Below are 23,142 nucleotides of genomic sequence, written 5' to 3' on the forward strand. Positions count from 1 at the left end.
TTAGTGCCCCTTACCCATTTAGCCCATCCCCTCTCCCACAACCCCTCCGGTTACCCTCTGTTTGTTCTCCATATTTAAGAGTCTCTTATGTTTTGTCCCGCTCCCTGTTTTTATATTATTTTTCCTTCCCTTCCCTTATGTTCATCTGTTTTGTCTCTTAAGGTCCTCATATGACTGAAGTCATATGGTTTTTGTCTTTCTCTGACTAATTTCATTGAGCAGTTCCATCCACATAGTTGCAAATGGCAAGATTTCATTCTTTTTGATTGCCGAGTAATACTCCATCACACACACACACACACACACACACACACCCACACCCACCCACACCCACCCACACCCACCACATTTTCTTTATCCATTCACCCATCGATGGATATTTGGGCTCTTTCCATACTTTGGCTTTTGTGATAGTGCTGCTATAAACATGGGGGTGCATGTGTCCCTTCGAAACAGCACACCTGTATCCCGTGGATAAATGCCTAGTAGTGCAATTGCTGGGTCATAGGGTAGTTCTATTTTTAGTTTTTTGAGGAACCTCCATACTGTTTTCCAGAGTGGCTGCACCAGCTTGTATTCCACCAACAATACAAAAGAGATCCTCTTTCTCCACATCCTTGCCAACATCTGTTGTTGCCTGAGTTAGCCATTCTGACAGGTGTAAGGTGATAGCTCATTGTGGTTTTGATTTTATTTCTCTGATGATAGTGATGTTGAGCATTTTTTCATGTGTCGGTTGGCCATCTGGATGTCTTCTTTGGAGAAGTGTCTTTTCATGTTTTTTGCCCATTTCTTCACTGGATTATTTGTTTTTTGGGTGTTGAGTTTGATAAGTTCTTTATAGATTTTGGATACTAACCCTTTATCTGCTATGTCATTTGCAAATATCTTCTCTCATTCTGTCGGTTGCCTTTTAGTTTTGCTGATTGTTTCCTTCACTGTGCAGAAGGTTTTTATTTTGATGAGGTCCCAGTAGTTCATTTTTGCTTTGGTTTCCCTTGCCTCTGGAGACGTGTTGAGTAAGAAGTTGCTGCGGCCAAGATCAAAGAGGTTTTTGCCTGCTTTCTCCTCAAGGGTTTTGATGGCTTCCTGTCTTACATTGAGGTCTTTCATCCATTTTGAGTTTATTTTTGTGATGGTGTAAGAAAGTGTTCCAGTTACATTTTTCTGCATGTCACTGTCCAGTTTTCCCAGCACCCCTTGCTGAAGAGACTGTCTTTATTCCATTGGATATTCTTTCCTGCTTTGTGAAAGATGAGTTGGCCATATGTTTGTGGGTCCATTTCCGGGTTCTCTGTTCTGTTCCATTGATGTGAGTGTCTCTTCTTGTGCCAGTACCGTACTGTCTTGATGATTACAGCTTTGTAGTATAGCTTGAAGTCTGGGATTGTGATGCCTCCTGCTTTGGTTTTCTTTTTCAAGATTGCTTTGGCTACTCGGGGTCTTTTGTGGTTCCATACAAATTGTAGGATTATTTGTTCTAGCTCTGTGAAGAAGGCTGGTGTTCTTTTGATAGGGATTGCATTGAATATGGAGATTGCTTTGGGTAGTAGCAACATTTTAACAATATTTGTTCTTCGTATCCAGGAGCATGGAATCTTCTTCCATTTTTTTGTGTCTTCTTCAGTTTCTTTCATAAGCTTTCTATAGTTTTCAGCATATAGATTTTTCACCTCTTTGGTTAGATTTATTCCTAGGTATTTTATGGTTTTTTGTGCAACTGTAAATGGGACCGATTCCTTGATTTCTCTCTCTGTTGCTTCATTGTTAGTGTATAGGAATGTACCCGATTTCTGTGCGTTGATTTTATATCCTGCAACTTTGCTGAATTCATGAATCAATTCTAGGAGTTTTTTGGTGGAACCGTTTGGGTTTTCCATATAGAGTATCATGTCATCTGCGAAGAGTGCAAGTTTGACCTCCTCCTGGCCGATTTGGATGCCTTTTATTTCTTTGTGTTGTCTGATTGCTGAGGCTAAGACTTCCAATACTATGTTGAATAACGGTGGTGAGAGTGGACATCCCTGTCTTGTTCCTGACCTCAGGGGGAAAGCTCTCAGCTTTTCCCCATTGAGGATGATATCAGCATGGGGTCCTTCATTGATGGCTTTTATGATCTCGAGGTATGCTCCTTCTATCCCTACTTTCTTGAGGGTTTTTATCAAGAAAGGATGCTGTATTTTGTCAAATGCTTTCTCTGCATCTATGGAGAGGATCATGTGGTTCTTGTCCTTTCTTTTATTGATGTGATGAATCGCATTGACAGTTTTGCAGATACTGAACCAGCCCTGCATGCCAGGTTTAAATCCCACTTGGTCGTGGTGAATACTTTTTTTAATGTATTGTTGGATCTGGTTGCCTAATATCTCGTTGAGGATTTTTGCATCCATGTTCATCAGGGAAATTGGTCTCTAGTTCTCCTTTTTAGTGGGGTCTCTGTCTGGTTTTGGAATCAAGGTAATGCTGGCTTCACAGAAAGAGTTTGGAAGTTTTCCTTCCATTTCTATTTTTTGGAACAGCTTCAAGAGAATAGGTGTTAATTCTTCCTTAAATGTTTGGTAGAATTCCCCTGGAAAGCCATCTGGCCCTGGACTCTTGTTTTTTGGGAGGTTTTTGATTACTAATTCAATTTCCTTACTGGTTATGGGTCTTTTCCAATTTTCTATTTCTTCCTGTTTCAGTTTTGGTAGTGTATATGTTTCTAGGAATTTGTCCATTTCTTCCAGATTGCCCATTTTATTGGCATATAATTGCTCATAATATTCTCTTATTATTGTTTTTATTTCTGCTGCATTGTGATCTCTCCTGTTTCATTCTTTTTTTTTTTTTTTCCTGTTTCATTCTTGATTTTATTTATTTGGGTCCTTTCCTTGTTTTTGATCAAATTGGTTAGTGGTGTATCAATTTTGTTAATTCTTTCAAAGAACCAGCTCCTGGTTTCATTGATCTGTTCTACTGTTTTTTTTTTTGGTTTTGATAGCAGTAATTTCTGCTCTAATCTTTATTATTTCCTGTTTTCTGCTGGTTTTGCATTTTATTTGCTGTTCGTTTTCCAGCTCTTACTTAAGGCATAAGGTTAGGTTGTGTATCTGAGATCTTTCTTCCTTCTTTAGGAAGGCCTAGGTTGCTATATACTTTCCTCTTATGACCACCTTTGCTGGATCCCAGAGGGTTTGAGTTGTGGTATTATCATTTTCATTGACTTCCATATGCTTTTTAATTTCCTGTTTAACTTCTTGGTTAGCCCATTTATTCTTTAGTAGGATGTTCTTCAGTCTCCAAGTATTTGTTACCTTTCCAAATTTTTTCTTCTGGTTGATTTCGAGTTTCATAGCGTTGTGGTCTGAAAATATGCACGGTTTGATCTCGATCTTTTTGTACTTACTTAGGACTGACAGACCCAGTGTATGGTCTATTCTGTAGAACGTTCCATGTGTACTGGATAAGAATGTATATTCTGCTGCTTTAGGATGAAATGTTCTGAATATATCTGTTAAGTCCATCTGGTCCAGTGTGTCATTCCAAACCATTGTTTCCTTGTTGATTTTTTTATTAGAAGATCTGTCCATTGCTGTGATTGGGTGTTGAAGTCTCCTACTATTATGGTATTATGGAGTTTCTTTATGTTTGTGATTAACTGGTTTATATATTTGGGCGTTCCACATTTGGCGCATAAATGTTTACAATTGTTAGGTCTTCTTGGTGGATAGACCCCTTGATTATGATATAATGCCCTTCTGCATCTCTTGATACAGTCTTTATTTTAAAGTCTAGATTGTCTGATATAAGTATGTCTACTCTGGCTTTCTTTTGTTGACCATTAGCATGATAGATGGTTCTCCATCCCCTTCTTTTCTTTTTTTTTTTTTTTTTTAATTTTTTTTAACATTTATTTATTTTTGAGAAGAGAGAGAGCATAAGTGGGGGAGGAGAGAGAAAGAGGGAGACACAGAACCTGAAGCAGGCTCCAGGCTCTGAGCTGTCAGCGCAGAGCCTGACATGGGGCTTGAACTTACAGACCGCGAGATCATGACCCGAGCCTAAGTCGGGCGCTTAACCGACTGAGCCACCCAGGCGCCCCTCCATCCCCTTATTTTCAATCTGAAGGTGTCTTTAGGTCTAAAGTGGGTCTCTTGTAACAGCATATAGATGGATTTTGTTTTCTTATCCATTCTTTTACCCTGGGTCTTTTGCTTGGAGCATTGAGTCCATTGACATTTAGAGTGAATACTGAAAATTATGAATTTGGGGCACCTGGGTGGCTCAGTCAGTTGGGTGGCTGACTTCTGCCCAGGTCATGATTTCCCAGCTCATGAGTTTGAGCCCTGCATCTGGCTGTGTGCTGACAGCTCAGACGGAGCCTGCTTCAGATTCTGTGTCTCCCTCTCTCTCTGTACCCCTCCTACACTCATGCTTTCTCTCTCTCTCTCTCTCAAAAGTAAACATTAAGAAAAATATGAATTTATTGCCATTATGTTGCCTATAGAGTTGGAGTTTCTGGTGGTGTTCTCTGGTCCTTTCTAATCTTTGTTGCTTTTGGTATTATATATATAATAATTTATTGTTTATATTTATAAGTTTTATAAATATTATATAAATATAAATATGTATATGTATATGTATATGTATATGTATATATATTTTTTTCCCATCTTTTCTCCCCTCAGAGAGTCCCCCTTAAAATTTCTTTCAAGGCTGGTTTAGTGGTCACAAACTCTTAATTTTTGTTTGGGAAACTTTTTATCTGTCTTTCTGTTTTGAATGACAGCCTTGCTGGGTAATGAAATCTTGGCTGAATATTTTTCTAATTCAGCACAGTGAATATATCCTGCCACTCCTTTCTGGCCTGCCAATTTCTGTGGATAGGTCTGCTGCAAATCTGATCTGTCTTCCCTTGTAGGTTAGGGGCTTTTTTCCCCTTGCTGCTTTCATGATTCTCTCCTTGCCTGAGTGTTTTGGTGAATTTGACTATGATATGCCTTGTTGATGGTTGGTTTTTGTTGAATCTAATGCGAGTCCTCTGTGCTTCCTGGATCTTGATGTCTGTGTCTTTCCCCAGGTTAGGAAAGTTTTCTGCTATGATTTGCTCATGTAACCCTTCTACCCCTATTTGTCTCTCTTCCTCTTCTGGGCCCCCTGTGATTCTGATGTTCCTTTTTAATGAGTCACTGATTTCTCTAATTCTTAAATCGTGCTCTTTTGCCTTCATCTCCCTCTTTTTCTCTGCTTCATTTTTCTCTATAAGTTTGTCCTCTGTATTGCTGATTCGCTGGTCTGCCTCATTCATCCTTGCCGCCACGGCATCCATCCGTGATTGCAGCTCAGTTATAGCATTTTTAATTTCATTCTGACTAGTTTTTACTTCTATTATCTCTGCAGAAAGGGATTCTAATCTATTTTCGACTCCAGCTAGTATTGTTATTATTGTGATTCTAAATTCTGATTCAGACATCTTGCTTGTATCTGTGTTGGTTAAATCCGTGCCTGTTGTTTCTTCGTGCTCTTTCTTTTGGGGTGAATTCCTACCGAATTCAGTCGTTCAGGTTGTGCAGATTGTTGTGTTCATCCTCCAATCAGTTTTCTAGGTGTGTAGGATGGTTTAGTGTTGGTCTGGCTCCATGTCATGGACGCGAGACACACAAAAAACTTCCATGCTGTTCCGCCATCTTGGCTCCTCCCAAGGTTTATTTACTCTTGAGAGTGACACCGTGCGTGGGGGAGGTGCAGAGAGAGAGAGGGGTACAGAGAATTTGAAGCCGGCTCCCCACTGACAGCAGCGAGCCTGATGGGGGCCTTGATCTCCTGAACCGTGAGATCATGCCCTGAGCTGAATGAAGTCAGATGCTCAATCGAATGAGCCATACAGGTGCCCCTGGGGGGAAATTTTTTGATTAAAACATTAGCCTCTGTCATATTTGAGAAGGCCCAGCCTCTGACCATGAAGTAATTCCAGTATACAGGTTTGATAGATCACTTTATTTCAGTAGAATACACGGTTGTCCGTTGTCCAGTCATTTGTGTCAAGTGAAACTTGTCCAGTGTCCCTCTCCAAAGTGGGGAAAGCCAGACTCCCATGGGCCCTGGTGTTTGGGCAGGGTGTGAGGGGGAAGTCTTGCGATGCAGAGTGGAAACCAACGCTCCAAGGCAGGGGGTGAGCTGGGGGGCACAAATACATGGGGAGAGTTCAGGCCAGGGCGCGGTATGGACACCCAGGATCTCTTAGGAAGGGGCTGGCATAACGGGCAGAAACCTGCACTAAGATAGTTCCTAAGTTTATAGCCCGAGAGATGGGACATATTTTCATTTGGGGTCATGTCTGTGTGGGGGTGGCTGCTCATTAGCCCTCAACCAGAACAGGTGTCGTGTGCCTGGGCGCTGTGGCTCAGGTTCGCAGTCCACAGATGCCTCCGTTCACCCTGCTGGTGTGCCCAGGATGGGCCTTGCCACTTTCAACTTCTGTGTTTTTCTGTTTTTAAAGCAGACTTTTAACTCAGCTGGTTTGTTGTGATTCTGCATTTGGTGGTACAGCACTGATCAATTTGGGAAAGAACGATTTTCCCACATCAGATTTCACGGATGCCTTTATACTCCTCTTCCAGATTGTCTGCTCAGGTCGACTTTAATGAATCCTAGGGAAATGGCCACATGGTTGCATGATGCAAATACACAATTATCCACAAGGAAGCCTCAATTGGGGGAGGTTACATTTGAATTTAGAACGTGGTATTCAAATCATAGATGATAGAAATATAAGTTGCTTTCAAAAGCTTGGGATTTCAAAGTAATACTCTCATATTATCTCTCCAACAGATTTTGAAAAAGTAATACTGTAATCAGGACACAATGACCGGAGCTGGGAACAGCTCATGCACATTAATATTCCCAGAACATTAAACACTTGAAAATAACTTATGGGGATGACTCCTTTAGAGATTTGCTTATAATTAATACAAAATAATTCTTAGATTTTTTTTTTTTTGATGAGTTGGCTGTAATTAATGCAAAATAATGCTTGGGTTCCGTGGCTTAATGAGTTTTGATTTCTTTTGGAAGTGTTAGAGTGGAGTATTAAGAAGTTCTTACGATGGCGTTGGAGCAGAGGGCTGGGAAATGGTAGAGGGAGCACCATGTCAGATGCCTTTGTACAGCATCTCTCTGGAAGCTTATGCACAAGCAAGGCACAAACCTTCTTGTGCTGGTCTACCTAGAGGGCTGCTTTTAGCTTTACTTCCTACCTTAGGTCCACCTGCCAGACCAGAAACAGAGTTGCCTATGGCTTTCCCTGGGTGTTTGCCTCAGGGTTGAAACATCAGTCTTGTAGCTCACCACCCATGAAGGAGGGTCTCCCTTTTCCCTTCACACAGATACATACCAGCTAGCACGGATGGAGAGAGGCAAGAGACACAGCAAGGGGCTGTGCACTTGCCCAGGGGTCTGGAGCAGAGCTGACCTAAGCCACTGATAGCTACTAAATCTCACACTGGGTCTGGATGAGAGAGGAGAGGAAGAAAAAAAAAATCCTCAAAACAACAAAAGAATGTCCAGGCCTTTCCAATGAGTGGAGGCCTCTGGCTATGCTGTATACCAGCCTTCTTAGTGGAAGAAGAGAGTGGAAAGAGCCATACGTGCATGTCCACTGACAGTCAAATCACTTGGAAAATTTTCACTCTGGAGAATACAGCCCTGGAAATATCCTTGAACTTCACTTTCTTTGGAGGTGGAGTATCTTTCTCTTGATTAGCACTTCTCTGTGGAGAAGAATGAAAGAACAGAAGTGGGAGAATGTTAACTCCCTTTCCCTCCCTTTGCCACCTCCTTAGATTTTTTTCCTCCACTTTAGTAAGATGCATCGTGTTTTATCTCATTCACGGAACTTTGCCAGTATTAGCTATCTAATCCTTGAGTCCCTTGGCATAAGGTGAGGGGACAAAGAGCAGTATCTCGCTTTGCTCCATTATGGCTGTCGGCAGCTGGTGTTGTCAGCCTTGTGCAAATGCACGTTCAAGCCCGCCCTTCTAAGAAGCAATATTTCCTGGGACGCCTGGGTGGCTCAGTCATTTGAACTTCAGACTTCGGCTCAGGTCATGATCTCACGTTAGAGTCCCACATTGGGCTCCTTGCTGACTGTGTGGAGCCTGCTTGGGATTCTCTCTCTTTCTCTCTCTCTCTCTGCCCCTCCTGGACTGACTGACTGCCTGACTCACTCTCTCTCTCTCTCTCTCTCTCTCTCTCTCTCTCAAAATAAATAAGTAAAACTTTAAGAAAAATGGTATTTCCTAACTCCCTCTAGGGGGAAATTCTGGACACAGTGTGGGAGCAGATATGTCCGAACCTACGGGTTTATGGGGAAAGTGCACCAAGAAAGATTGGCGTCTTGAAGTTTGACTTTGGGCCACAGGATTACCAGTGGCTAGCGTCAAGGGCCTGGAGATGACCCAACTGATGAACTTGCCTCAGGCTTGGAACTGTGGCAATTAAACACCCTTGACACCTTTTTCTTTTTAAATTCTAGTCGTTCCTTTTTACCTATAGCATGATTATATTGTCATGATTATTCCTTTTTTAGTACCTTTTCTTTCCTCTATAACCCCTGCCCTGTCTGGGGTTTTCTCAATGCTCCTTGTCTTGCTTGTCTGTCTTGACTACTTGTTTGGGAACTTTTCCACTTTCCCTGCTCATCTTTGACTTCAGCCTTTCCCAGTCTTGACTGCCACCTGCTTTCTAGGTTTTAATCTCCAATTGCTTTTGGGCTTTGGCTTTTGTGTATTATCTCAAACTTACCATGTCTTAAAAGCTCACTTATGATTTCTAGAATACTCCCCATTTCTTCCAGTTACGATATAGTTCTCCTATTCTTTATTGATCCTTTATGGCCCTACCCACTATTGCGGTCAGGTTGCAAATCACGCTTCTTTAGTGATGTGTCTGCCTTCCTCCTTGTTCCCCCCGCCCCACTTGATTATTGCATGACCACAGCAACCTACTCCTTGGCCTTCTGGTCTCAGTTCCCCACTGGTGGGTCCCGAGGGGCTCCATAATATTTATAAAAGTACATGGACTTGGGAGTTAAACATGGGATCCAATCACTTCTGTGACTTGTACTTAACTCTGTGACCTTGAACACGTTACTTGAGTACTTGTTACTTGAGTTTTTGTTTTTGCATGTATGAAATGGAGATCTCAGCATCTGCCTCACACAGCTGTTACAGAAGTCAGGTGAGGTAGTAAGTGTAAAAGCCAAGTAAAGGCCTATTGCCAGACACAGAGCAAGTGCTCAGCAAATGCTGCTGCCATCCCAGCACAGACTGCATCTTCAAAGTATGGAAGATTTCCATCATCATAGAAGGTTCCATCCTGTCCCTTCCTTAGACTAAGCGACTACCATTCTGATCTCAATCCACATGGACACTTTTTTTCAGAACCTTAGGTAAGTGTATTTATACCACTGAGTTTATACACCTGTTTCTGATGTCTATCAGCCTCCTTTTTGGGATTCATTCATGTTGTTGTGGGATTCAGTGGCTCATTTCTTTTTATTGCTGACTAGGGTTCCATTGTATGAGTATATCTTAATCTATTCATCCATTTTCCTAGTGATGGACACCTAGGCTATCTCTAGCTTGGGGCTATTTCGAATAAGGGTCTAATGAGACTTTTTGTGGATACATGTTTTCATTTTACTTGGAAAAATACCTAGGAGTGGAATTTCTAGGTAATATACTAACTGTATGTTTAAATTCGTAGAAATTGTAACTGGAGGTGCCTGGGTTAAGCATCTGACTTCAGCTCAGGTCATGATCTCACTTTTCATGGGTTCAAGCCCCGCATCGGGCTCTGTGCTGACAGCTCAGAGTCTGGAGCCTGCTTCAGACTCTGTGTCTCCCTCTGTCTCTGCCCCTCCCCCACTCATGCTGTGTCTTTTTCTGTCTCTTGAAAATAAATACACGTTTAAACAAATTATAAATGAAAACTGCAACTGTTTTCCATTAGTAAATGTGACAAAAGGATGTGGTCACTCCACATCCTTACCAACATTTGCTGTTGTCTGCTTTTTTCATTATAATTATTTCTGTTTGTGTGTGGCATCTCGTCGTAATTTTAATTTGCATTTTTCTCATGACTAATGATGAACATTTTTCATGTGCTTATTGACATATCTTTTGTGAACTGACTGGTTAAGTCTTATACCCATCTTTAAAATTGATTGTCTTTTTATTATTGAGTTGTAGGAATTGGTTATGTATTCTGGATTTAAGTTCTTTATTAGATATCTATGTTGTAAATATTTAATTTTGTGATGAAGTTTAATTTACTCATTTTTAAATGATCCATGCTTTTTGAGACCTTAGAAATCTTGTCTGCCTCCTAGTTACAAAGATCTTCTCTTACATTTTATTCTAGAACCTTCACAGTTTTAGCTTTTATGTGTAGATCTGTGATTCGTGTGAAAGTAATTTTGCATAGTATATGATGTAGTGGTCAAGGATTCCTTTCTTAATATGGGTACTCAGTTTTTCTATCCCTTTTTGTTGAAAAGAATTTTTTGTAAAGAATTTACTTGTTGAAATGTTTGTAACCATATATGTACGGGTCCATTTCTGGACACTGATACTGAAAATATTTGCATGACGTCATTATTTTTCTCTAATAGGTGTATACTTCTTATCTCTATCTACTTAATCAGTGACTCAGTAGCAGAGTCACTGGTGCTCAGACCTTGGTTTCTAAATACAGTTTCTTCTTGAAAGAAACTAGGGGTTCTTGGAGAAGTAGCTAATGCTCAATCTGAGGCAGGAATTTCTTATTTTTTGAAACCCTTCATAAAGCCTTTTATTTTAATCTATTTTATTTAATATCTTTGAGCCAGGAATTCTTTTTATTTATTTATTTATTTAAATTTAATTTTTTTTTTTTTTTAATTCACATCCAAATTAGTTAGCATATAGTGCAACAATGATTTCAGGAGTAGATTCTTTAATGCCCCTTACCCATTTAGCCCATTCTCCCCTCCCGTAACCCCTCCAGTAACTCTCTATTCTCCATGTTTATGAGTCTCTTCTGTTTTGTCCCCCTCCCAGTTTTTATATTATTTTTGTTTCTCTTCCCTTTTGTTCATCTGTTTTGTCTCTTAAAGTCCTCATATGAGTGAAGTCATAGGATTTGTGTCTTTCTCTGACTGACTAATTTCACTGAGCATAATACCCTCCAGTTCCATCCACGTAGTTGCAAATGGCAAGATTTCATTCTTTTTGATTGCCGAGTAATACTCCATTGTATATATATACCACATCTTCTTTATCCATTCATCCATCAGTGGACATTTGGGCTCTTTCCATACTTTGGCTATTGTTGATAGAGCTGCTATAAACATGGGGGTGCATGTGTCCCTTCGAAACAGCACACCTGCATCCCGTGGATAAATGCCTAATAGTGCCATTGCTGGGTGGTAGGGTAGCTCTATTTTTAGTTTTTTGAGGAACCTCCATACTGTTTTCCAGAGTGGCTGCACCAGCTTGTATTCCACCAACAATGCAAAAGGGATCCTCTTTCTCCGCATCCTCGCCAACATCTGTTGTCTGAGTTGTTCATGTTAGCCATTCTGACAGGTGTGAGGTGGTATCTCATTGTGGTTTTGATTTGTAGTTCCCTGATGATGAGTGATGTCGAGCATCTTTTCATGTGTCGGTTGGCCATCTGGATGTCTTCTTTGGAGAAGTGTCTATTCGTGTCTTTGAGGCGGGAGTTCTTAAGATGAACTTGGGACCTATCATAGCAGAAGTCCGGACACTTTCAAGGGGCCGTCAGTAGCCAAAACTGGAAACAAGTTGAACGTTTTTTTAAAAAAATGATTGAATCAGTTGACATCCATAAAACGTATTCTTTCAACATCCACTGTATTCACAATGATGCTGCAAAATGAATTCATTAGTAACTGCTGGTAGTTTCTTGCTCCCCCACCCATTCCTCCATTAGTCACATTTGATAATTGCTGATACTCCAAAATCATTGGTCTGAAAACTGGTAAATGGCAACAAAGAAACATTTATCAAACATCTCTGTTGCCTTTCCTTTACAAACCATATTTTATGATAACCAAATAGTTAAATGAAGATCCCTTATAGAGCAAAATGAGCTGAAAAAAGTACAAACAGAATGATAGAATTTGACACTTACTATATTGCCACCTCTAATGAAATGATGGGACTAGACAGTGGTCGTTAGTAGGTAACATTTGATGGGGAATTTTATAATGATTGGGTTAGGCTAACAACCCCTGACCTGGAGCAATTTTAACATTGTTAAGTGTGGAATAGCCAGACGGTATATCCTTCCAGATATGATGCAATACAACATGCAGAGTTCCAGCCCCAAGTATTATTGCCAAAATAATTGAACCTGAATTAAATGGAGTCTCCAGTCACTATAATTACCATTTTATAGGAAATACAGGCATAGAGGAATACCACCACAAGAAAATCTACAGGACAAGTGTTCTAACTTTTCCAGAAATAAAAGGCATGAAAATTGCAAGCAGAAGAAAGACTGTTAGACATTAAAGGAGACTTAAGGTCTGCAACCAAATGGAATGTGTGGACCTGGTTTATATACTGATTTCAACAAACTAATCCTACAGAAGACAGTTTTGAGACAGTTGAGTTTTGGACGTAGGCTGTGTATTGCCTATATTAAGTAGGTTTCGTTTTATTGGGTGGTAATAATGCTAAAGAAAAGAACCTTTCTCTGTAGACCGTACAGAAGTGTTTACAGGAGAAATAAGATGATGTCTGGTATTTGCTTTAAATTCCTGAAAAAGATGAGGATAGATTAAACAAGATGAGCAAAAATGCTGATAATCATTGAAGAACTGTCTTGTGACTTTCTTTGTTTTCATAATAAAAAGTTTAAATGAGAAAAATGTGTGCTTTGACCCTGAAGTGAATGTTCTGGAGATGAAGAACTTTGGATATATGGCTGGGAATAGACCACTTGACATCGTACTAATGAGCTTGCTGGCATTATCACTGCTGTGAAGAAATATTTTGTGTCCTGCTTCATTTCTAATCTCCTGTGAGCACCTTCCCTGACAGCTGGTGACTTTGGCGTGTCAAGTCAGAGCTTGGCATTTGTTGCCTGCTTTTTCACACAGCAGGCTGGGAAGACTTTCCATCCCAGCAGGGACACGATTGCATTCGTTGTTTGCCCTCTTTCCTTGAAGACTGAGTGAGGTCGGGTAGATCGCTCCCTGTTGCCCACCAGCTGTTTAGTCTGAAGCAGCCTGGAGATGGGTGTCCAAGGGTCCACTGCCACCTTCTGAGGAGCCACGTCCTTCTCTGCTGTTCACAGAGTGAGACTTCACCAGTACTCACCCCTCTGCACCTCGGACCATCTACATGGTGGTCACAAAGTGATCACGACCCCCCAGAGGAAAACGTCTTACAGCGTGCATTTACCACGTCCTGTGTTTCAAAGCCCTTCTGCCCTATCTGCAGCCCATGAAGGCCAAGTGCTGATTCATGGCATGTGTGTTAGCGATGCTGCCTAACTCAGACAAGAGCCCCTGGTCATGGACATGCCATAACGATCGCTTTGCTATACTGTGTGTCATTGGTGATACGTGTGATCACACCTTGTCATTGATAAAGAAACCTTGCCAATAATTCATTCTACCTTCCCTTCAAGTGTATTTACCTTCAGCTTTGTGACTTGTACCGGTCTTTGCCATGAGCACTACAACTTTGAATGAGGCCTTTGTAGTTTTGGTTCCTCTCTGCCGTTAGTGACAAAATTAATTACTTTCAAAGTCCAAGATTTACTCTGTTTACTTGTCTGGGAGACCTAAATTGCTTTACTGGAAACGACAATGGCAGTGCTTGGAAAAGATAGTAAAGCTTAGATGGCTGTGCTTGGCAGAGTTTCCATCCAATTGATCATCTGGGAACTAGGGACAAATGGATTGCAGGACCAATGAAAGCCAGCTTATGGTACAGCTCCTTACCATGCTCCCCCCACCAACTGCTGTGTAAAATACGCATTTTCGAAGATTCACTTTTCCTAGAACATTTAGATGATCTCCTGATGCTAAAGGTCCTGTTCACCATTTTAGGTTTGTAACACGGCGTGCTGTATTTTCACCGCATTTACATCTGAATTGTTTTTTTTTTTTAATTCAAAGGCTAATGCTACATAATAGTATCAATAAAAATGCCAAATTAAGTGTAAACAGTAATGGCCCCTACTTGTGAAAATGTATTTTTTTGTGACAGACTACATCAAACTGAAAGTTGCAGACCACCTGCACTGTTGATTTAATATGAGGTCTGCAGAGACACAACGATAGAACCTGGAAGTTTTTAAATTCCCAATTTCTTAAAATCATAGTTGATCTTATATTTCAATATATTTTTGGAATGCATGCAAAAAAAAATGTTTCATTGGTTTATCCTCTTGGAATGACCCGATTACTTGTAGATCCTTATATCCCCTGGGTCCACCTGTCGTCCCTGACCTACACTGTGAAGAACTGTATTTTCAGAGAACCTGGGAGCAGGACGTTCATATGCAGCACGGGATCTTCCGGCGTCAGGCAGCCCTCTGTCCTTGTGAAGCCTGTTCATGTAGGATAGTTTCTCTATTTATTTATTTATGTATTTATTTATTTATTTAATATATGAAATTTACTGTCAAATTGGTTTCCATACAACACCCAGTGCTCATCCCAAAAGGTGCCCTCCTCAATACCCATCACCCACCCTGCCCTCCCTCCCACCTCCCATCAACCCTCAGTTTGTTCTCAGTTTTTAACAGTCTCTTATGCTTTGGCTCTCTCCCACTCTAACCTCTTTTTTTTTTTTTTTTTCCTTCCCCTCCCCCATGGGTTTCTGTTAAGTTTCTCAGGATCCACATAAGAGTGAAACCATATGGTATCTGTCTTTCTCTGTATGGCTTATTTCGCTTAGCATCACACTCTCCATTTCCATCCACGTTGCTACAAAAGGCCATATTTCATTCTTTCTCATTGCCACGTAGTATTCCATTGTGTATATAAACCACAATTTCTTTATCCATTCATCAGTTGATGGACATTTAGGCTCTTTCCATAATTTGGCTATTGTTGAGAGTGCTGCTATAAACATTGGGGTACAAGTGCCCCTATGCATCAGCACTCCTGTATCCCTTGGATAAATTCCTAGCAGTGCTATTGCTGGGTCATAGGGTAGGTCTATTTTTAATTTTCTGAGGAACCTCCACACTGCTTTCCAGAGCGGCTGCACCAATTTGCATTCCCACCAACAGTGCAAGAGGGTTCCCGTTTCTCCACATCCTCCCCAGCATCTATAGTCTCCTGATTTGTTCATTTTGGCCACTCTGACTGGCATGAGGTGATATCTGAGTGTGGTTTTGATTTGTATTTCCCTGATAAGGAGCGACGTTGAACATCTTTTCATGTGCCTGTTGGCCATAGGATAGTTTCTCAAAGTGTAATTTGGGGAACCTTTGCATCATATCAACTGGGGAGCTTATTTAAGACGTATATTCCTAGGCCCTGTCGCAGGCTTCTGAGCAGACTCTGTGAGGCCTGGAAACCTGCATTTTTAAAACTTTCCCAAGGGTATCTGGTATGAGTACAGTTGAAGGACTGCTTAGAGTTTATACAACATAGAATACATACGCCTTTTCTGTTGGGTTTTTGTGACACTTTATTTATTTATTTATTTATTTATTTATCTATTGAGAGAGCGCGAGCGAGCGCACGGGAGAGAGGGAGAGTGGGAGAGAATCTTAATCAGTCTCCACACTCAGCATGGAGCCCGACTCAGCGCTTGATCCTGTGAACCTGGGATCATGACCTGAGCCGAAATCGAGAGTCGGATGCTCAACCAACCGAGCCATCCAGGTGCCCCTATGTTGGCATTTATGAGGCATGTTTTGCCCTTCTTTTTACCCTCAGGACTGGTCCGTCATGTCTGTGACCTGTTCACTGAAACTGCCACGCTGTGCTTGGATGTGGACAATAAGAACCACAGTGAGACGGCCGCCACCCTGCTCTTCTCCCTGCTCGATATTCTGCACGGCATGCTGACCTATACGGCCTGTGTCGTACGGCTGGCTCTGCAGGTATGGGACCTCCCCTCCCATGTCTGGAGCACCGCACCATGTGGTGCTTCTTCCCTTTCATCGTCTCCTACCTAAGCTTCCTCTGTCGTGTCTTTATGTTGGAAAAGGAACGTATGATGCTGTAGAGAAAGACTACCAGGTAAGCCATCTTTGGGCGACCAAGGTCAAGGACGGATAGTGTGATCATGGAATCTGAAAGGAAAGCAGGAGAGGCCTGTGGAAAGACCTAACCAAGCTCTGGCTGGGGAAGTCCCCCGATGGAGGGGATCATTTGCCTTATTATGAGCAATAACTAGGACTTTGAGGACTAGACGTGTGTTCAGCGCCTATGGAAAAGACAATTCACCCCAAACTATAACCTGGATTTACTTAGCATCGTGCTATAAGGAAGGCCAGGGATGCGGGTTTATTGAGTACTTTCTGTGTTGGATGTTAAGTGCCTGCACATGCCTATTTCTGTAACCAACCGAGTCTGCTGATACTTAGATTATGTGAAAGCACACAGCCAGTATGAATCCGTGGCTGTATTTTAAATCCTGGTAAAATTACAAAAGATGTGCATCAGGTGGTAGCCGCATCCTGCCTTGGGTGGGTGCAGAAGCTGGAGTTGAAAGCAAGCTGTTTTGATTCTTTGCCAGGAGTCCTAGCAGTGGAGCCAAGAAGGATTCCCCAGACCCTGGTTAACCTCTGTTATTCATCACTCTGATAAATGCTATCGTTTATCCCCAGTTGAGCTGGTCAAGTGTTTAGCTTGTCTAGTGTGGTTTAATAAATAATTCCAAGATCCCCTCAGTAAACATGATAGCCCGTGTTTAACCCAATCTTGAAAAGCCGGTAGATGGAAATGGCCTTCACACTACCTGGTTGTTTTTATTTGCTCATCTTTAATGATAACAGCACTGTTAAGTACTTAGGAAATCCCAAATTATGGATTTCTCTTAGCTTGTCCTCTCTTTTCTAGAGTTTTTTTGGAGAATGTTGTTTCTTATTCCAGTTTTTTTTTTTTTTAATGCTTTTATTTATTTTTGAGACAGAGAGAGATGGAGCATGCACAGGGGAGGGGCAGAGAGAGAGCCAGACACAGAATCCAAAGCGGGCTCCAGTCAGCACAGAGCCTGACGCGGGGCTCGAACTCACGGACTGTGAGCTCATGACCTGAGCTGAAGTCGGATGCTTAACTGACTGAGCCACCCAGGCACCTCTCTAATTTCAGTTTTTGTGGTGATTTTAGGTAATTCTTCAAGGTGCAATCAATAGGTACTCTTGCAAGATGCTTTGATGATATCAATCTGTAACAGATTATGTTTTGTAGATTGTAGATAAAAAGGATCAGACGTTTAAAAATTCCACAACATTAGAAATCATTTTATTACAAAGGATAGATTTTCAAGGGTTTTTAAAAGAAAACTCCTTACTACAAAATATTTTCTAATTCGTTTTTTTTTTATATTCTATTGTACCGATAGATCATTGTGTCTACTTTTTAAATTTCTTCCCCACCACTGTATATTTTACAGCTAACATCTTTCTAAATCCTCCCCCATAGCATCTGCCATGTATTGCTTTTGGCCTTGACCACCGACTTTGATCTTCATAATACCCGGTGTCAGTCTGACAGAGGTAGAGTCTTTGAGACTGAATTTGGGGAAAGGGCTGGGAAAAGAAATGGCATGTGTATCAAAGGCCCATCCTCCTTGAACACAGGCTGTAAGTACTTTCCAAACCTTCAGTCACCTCTTCCATTTATAAACATGTTCCCCGCTGGAGATTCTTTTGCATTCAAAACCTGATCTACTTCTAACAGGAACGACTGTAAAGGAGAAGAATTGAGGGTTGCCAGCCTTTAAAATGATAGGTGCCTAGCTTTTCTTTTCAGGGAGGAGAGTGGTATGATTGATGCAGGAATATATACCAGGGAGGCAGGGACCATGGGAAGGCGGGTGTTTGAATCTCCATCAGGAGTTCAGTCCCTGCCTCCAACATGCCTTGTGATTCTAAATCGGTCCTAGTTTAACCTCTGGAGGGTTGTGTGGGAGAGATGTGGAAACAGAGACAAATACATGCTCCAGATTGGCTGCTGTGGTATGGGCCTCGCAGGCTGAAATGCCTTGGATACAAGTCCCAGCCACACCACTTTCTACCTATATGACCCTGGGCAAGTTTCTTCACCTGCTTAGTACGGTTTCCTCATCTGCAGAGTAGGGGACACCTGGCTGGCTCAGTCGGTCGCACTACCGACTTTGGCTCAGGTCATGAGTTGAAGCCCCGCGTCGGGCTCTGTGCTGACGGCTCAGAGCCTGGAGCCTGCTTTGGATTCTGTGTCTCCTTTTCTCTCTGCCCCTCCCCTGCTTGCTTTCTGTCTTTCTCTGTCTCTCAAAAATAAATAAATAAATGTTTAGGAAAAAAAAAAAAAAGGTAAAACTGCTGTGCAGGGTTGTCCCGAGACTTTACCGAGAGACGAAAATGTCTGCGAATATATGTAAATATGAGGAAGGTGAGCAGTAAATGGTTGCTGTCTCGTTAACAGCAAGAAGAAGAAAGGTGCACGCCTCACATTCCTGTTTACACAAGGCTTCCTGTGGCCCATGACTTCCTCCTGTCTGTGTCCTGGCACATGGGAGGGTACTCGGGCCATGTTTCCTGACTAAACTGACTCCTAGCAGGCTTGTGAAATAATTTGTGGTTTGTTTTTTGTACGCATTAGCCTGGAACAGGGCTGGGTTACTGTGATTTCAGCAGGGATCCAGAGAGGAAGGGTGTTAGCGGTCAAGGAGCTCGCAGTTTCGTCGGGAAGACCGTCACCACACAAATGGGGAGGAAATCATCATCCCATTACGTTTGCGAGGGTGCGGCTGCTGGAGGTGTGGGATGCCGTAGCGTGAAAGTGGGAGAGGAGAGCCTAACTTGACGGGGAGGGAGCCCAATTCAGTATTAACATCCAGGTCACCCGACTCCCCAGTCTGGTCCTTGACTATCATTTGTGAAGTGATGGAGAGCCATTAAACTGCTGTTTCTGTGCAGAGTTGGTGTTGCTGAAAGACTGAAATGTGGCCGTGAGTCCTCCTTCGACTCATGCACTTCAAGGCTATCCTTGGTGGGAGCCGTATCTGTTTTGAGTATATCTTTAATATTATTATTTTTAAAAATTCTTTTAATGTTATTTTTTGAGAGAGAGAGAGAGACAGAACACGAGCAGAGAGAGAGGGAGACACAGAATCGGAAGCAGGTTCCAGGTCTGAGCTGGTAGCACAGGGCTTGATGTGGGGCTTGAACTCACGGGCCACGAGATCATGACCTGAGCCAAAGCTGGACACTTAACTGGCTGAGCCACCCAGATGCCCCTTTTTTTAGTATCTCTTGAAATTATCCAGTTGGTCTCCTCTGTGGCATTCCCCTCATTGTTCTTTCCCACGAGCTACCCTCTGCCTGGTTGCTGAATCCAAGAGAGACTTTTCTGCCTTTGCCCATAATCCTCATCATGTCTCTCCTTCCTTTGCAAACTTCAGTGAGCGCTCATTATCTGTGATATAATTTTCTAACTCCTTGGTGCGTCATTCAAGGCCTTGTAAGATCCAGCCCCAGGGTGCCTTCCAGCCTTTCCTGCCAGGCCTCTGTGCTCCCCATACCCACCTGAAACAGTCCACTCTCAGTATTTCACCCCATGCCTTTTGTCCTGTGGTTCCCAGCACCTGAAACACTGCTGTCCACACTACTCCCTGTAGACCCCATTCCCACCAACGAATGTGAAGTCACATGTCACCTCCTCTTACTTCCCTCCCGACCACCCAAACTGTGTCTACCTCTGTGGCAGTTTTCACACTCTGCCTTGAGCACAGTTGTTTGTTTTTTGTTTTGTTTTTTAATTTTATTTAAATTCAAGTTCACATACACTATAATAATGGTTTCAGGAGTAGAATTTAGTGATTCATCACGTACATATAACACCCAGTGCTCATCCCAACTGGTGCCCTCCTTCATGCCCATCACCCATTTAACCCATCTCCCCACTGACCTCCCCTCCAGCACCCCTCAGTTTGTTCTATTTAAGAGAACAAACTCTTATGGTTTGCCTCCCTCTTTGTTTTTGACTTATTTTTCCTTCCTTTCCCGTGTTTATCTGTTTTGTTTCTTAAATTCAGTATGAGTGAAGTCATATGGTGTTTGTCTTTCTCTGACTGACTTATTTCGTTCAGCACAGTTGTTTGGAAGCATGCTGTTCTTTTGGTCAAACCGTGAGACCCTACAGAGTAGGGACCCGAATTGTGTCATCTGCGGATGGTGAGCACGCGCGTGGTGATAATCGGGGCGCCCAGCGAGTGCTGCATTGTCTGGGCCCCACCATTGCAGGCAGCGCTCCATTTTGTGCTTAAACCGCTGGGGACGTTAGGCTTCAACTGCCTGAGGAACTGACTGTCCCTTGTTCTCTACAGATCCTTACTTCTGTGTTAGTTTAACAGACCTCTGTTGAGTACCTACTTGTGTGCACTAGACTCATGTAGCAGTGCTAGATATAAGGAAAAGTAAGATAAAAACAGAGAGGGAGCCAGGCCATAAGAGACTCTGAAAGACAGTGAACAAACTGAGGGCTGCTGGAGGGGAGGAGAGTGGGGGGAGGGGCTGAATGGGGGATGGGCATGGGGGGGCACTTGTTGGGATGAGCTCTCGGTGTTGTAGGTCAGAGATGAATCACTAAATTCTACTCCTGAAACCAGTACCACACTGTATGTAAACTAACTTGAGCTTAAATAAGTAAATAAAAAAAAAAAAAAAAAAGAATTGTGTTTCCCTGGCCTTTTGTTGACTTTTGTTTTTTTAAGCTGTACTCCTTTACCTCATTTTGGACAGTGCTGTGTTGTCATTTAATGTTAAAGATGGCTCATAAGTTGGCGTTCCCAGGTTTTATATGTTTAAGACTCTTAAGTTTGTGTTTCTGTCCAGAGTTCTCCCATGAAATGCATCCTTAGAAATCCAGCAGCTTTCTCAAAATGATCGCCAACACAACGCATCCTCACCTCAAATGCAACATTGTTGAAAGCTAACCCTGGGATTTGCCTCCCCCGATCATCCCGCTGCCCCAAGGCCTGCCACCCCCATCCTGCTGTGCAAACAAGCAACCTGGGAGTCATTCGTAAACTCTCTCTCCTTTTCATACTCCACATCTAATCTGTCACCAGATAATGTAGACTTTACCTTAAATACCTAATACGTCCAACCACTTCTCTCAACCCCTACTGCCCCAGTTCAGTCTACCGTCCTTCCTTACTTAGGCTGTAGCTGGGCGGGCCAAGAACATTGGATGGCTGGGAGGGGGATAAGGTACTGTGTGGCAGTGACAGGGGCAAGAGAGTTATGGGCCAGAGGCAAAGGCAGAGGACCTAGATGGAGAGGGTAATAGCGATGTCGTAGCAGAGAGAGAATATTCTTGCTGCGGAAAGGGCCCCTTACAAAATGCACACAGTGGGCCACAGACCCAGGCCATCTAGAGGCTGCCTTTAGGGAGTGTGGTGTTAAGGACCTGGAGACAGACTGAAAGGAGAGGTGGGCCTGGGCCCCTGAGATTGTTATTCAGGATTTGTTTTTCTTTTTTTTCCTCCTGCATCCCTGCTGGGATTCCCATGTGCACAGAGCTTCCGTGGCGGTGCCACATTTTTGCAAGGAGACGAGTTTGTATTGTAGTCCTGGTATGAACTTCTCTGTTGTGCAGACAGGCAGCATTCCCCCACAACCCTTGGCAGCTTTGTAGGGAGGTGGTACCTGAGTACTGGTGGGGAGAGTCTAGATGTTTCTCGGTAACAGTAACTAATGACCATGTAGATCCCAGAGGCTGTGGAGGACTACTGGATGTCCCGGTGGGAAGAGTCCCACAGTGTGTACTTGTTCTTGTGGCCCCATCTGCTTGCTCCCGTGTGTTCGGAAAGGAAGCAGTGGCATCGCGCCCCCGCACGGCCTAGGTGCTGGTCTGTAAGACTGCCTTATCTTTCCCAAGAGAGAATCCTTTTGCTCTACAGGGTAACATGTTAGTGAGGAAAGGCCATGATTCTGTCTCACACTGTGCTTCAGAAGACAGGGATCAACAGCCAAGAATCAGAAGGGTTCAGACCTCCAGGGTGATGCTGCACATTTGTTTTCTGGAAGGAAATTCTACCTTTCTGGTAAAGTCAGTTGGGAAAGCGGGAGGTGTGGGGGTGGGGAGAAGAGAAGGAAGCTCCATGCTACGATTACCTTGGTTCCCCTTGAGTACAGAGAGGTTAAAAGGCAGGGGTCTGCTTTTCACTTGAGCCCCTGTGAGCCAGAGAAAGCAGACGGCTCAAATTCTGCCCACAGTTATGGGTCTGTTCAAATTTTCTTTCTTCCCGGTTGTGTTTTGGTAGTGTGTAAGTGTCTAGGAATTTGTCCATTTCTTCCAGGATGTTCAGTTTGTTGGCATATAATTTTTCATAGTATTCCCTGATAATTGCTTGTACTTCTGACGGATTGGTTGTGATAAATCCATATTCATTCATGATGTTATCTATTTGGGTCCTCTCTTTTCTTTTTGAGAAGTCTGGTTAGGGGTTTATCAGTTTTGTTTATTTTTTCAAAAAACCAGCTCTTAGTTTCATTGATCTGTTTTTTTTGGATTCTGTATTGTTTGTTTCTGCTCTGATCTTTACGATTTCTCTTCTTCTGCTGGGTTTCTTTGTTGTTCTGCTTCTAGTTCCTTTAGGTGTGCTGTTAGACTCTGTATTTGGGATTTTTCTTGTTTCTTGAGATAGGCCTGGATTGCGGTGTATTTTCCTCTTAGCACTGCCTTTGCTGCATCCCCAAGGGTTTGGACTGTTGTGTTTTCATCTTCATTTGTTTCCATATATCTTTAAATTTCTTCTTTAATTGCCTGGTTGACCCATTCATTCTTTAACCTCCGTGCATTTGGAGGTTTTCCAAACTTTCTCCTGTGGTTGATTTCAAATGGTGCTGGGAGAACTGGACAGCAGCATGCAGAAGAATGAAACTAGACCACTATCTTACACCATACACAAAAATAAA

General features: G+C 42.5%; 1 protein-coding gene across 10 annotated transcripts in view; it reads left to right on the top strand.

Moving 5' to 3' along the window:
• ULK4 (unc-51 like kinase 4) overlaps positions 1-23,142 on the top strand; it is a 567,621-nt gene that overhangs the window by 377,393 nt on the left and 167,086 nt on the right. For 9 of the 10 annotated variants that reach the window (XM_049629926.1, XM_049629924.1, XM_049629927.1 and 6 more), the window contains one exon: positions 15,950-16,116. In XM_049629926.1, the coding sequence (XP_049485883.1) occupies positions 15,950-16,116 (167 nt within the window). Of the gene's footprint in view, positions 1-15,949; positions 16,117-23,142 lie in introns of those variants that run through there. The other variant, XR_007457564.1, reaches the window with a different exon arrangement.

This window comes from Panthera uncia, chromosome C2, assembly GCF_023721935.1.
Source record: "Panthera uncia isolate 11264 chromosome C2, Puncia_PCG_1.0, whole genome shotgun sequence".
NCBI classification, from domain to species: Eukaryota; Metazoa; Chordata; class Mammalia; order Carnivora; family Felidae; genus Panthera; species Panthera uncia.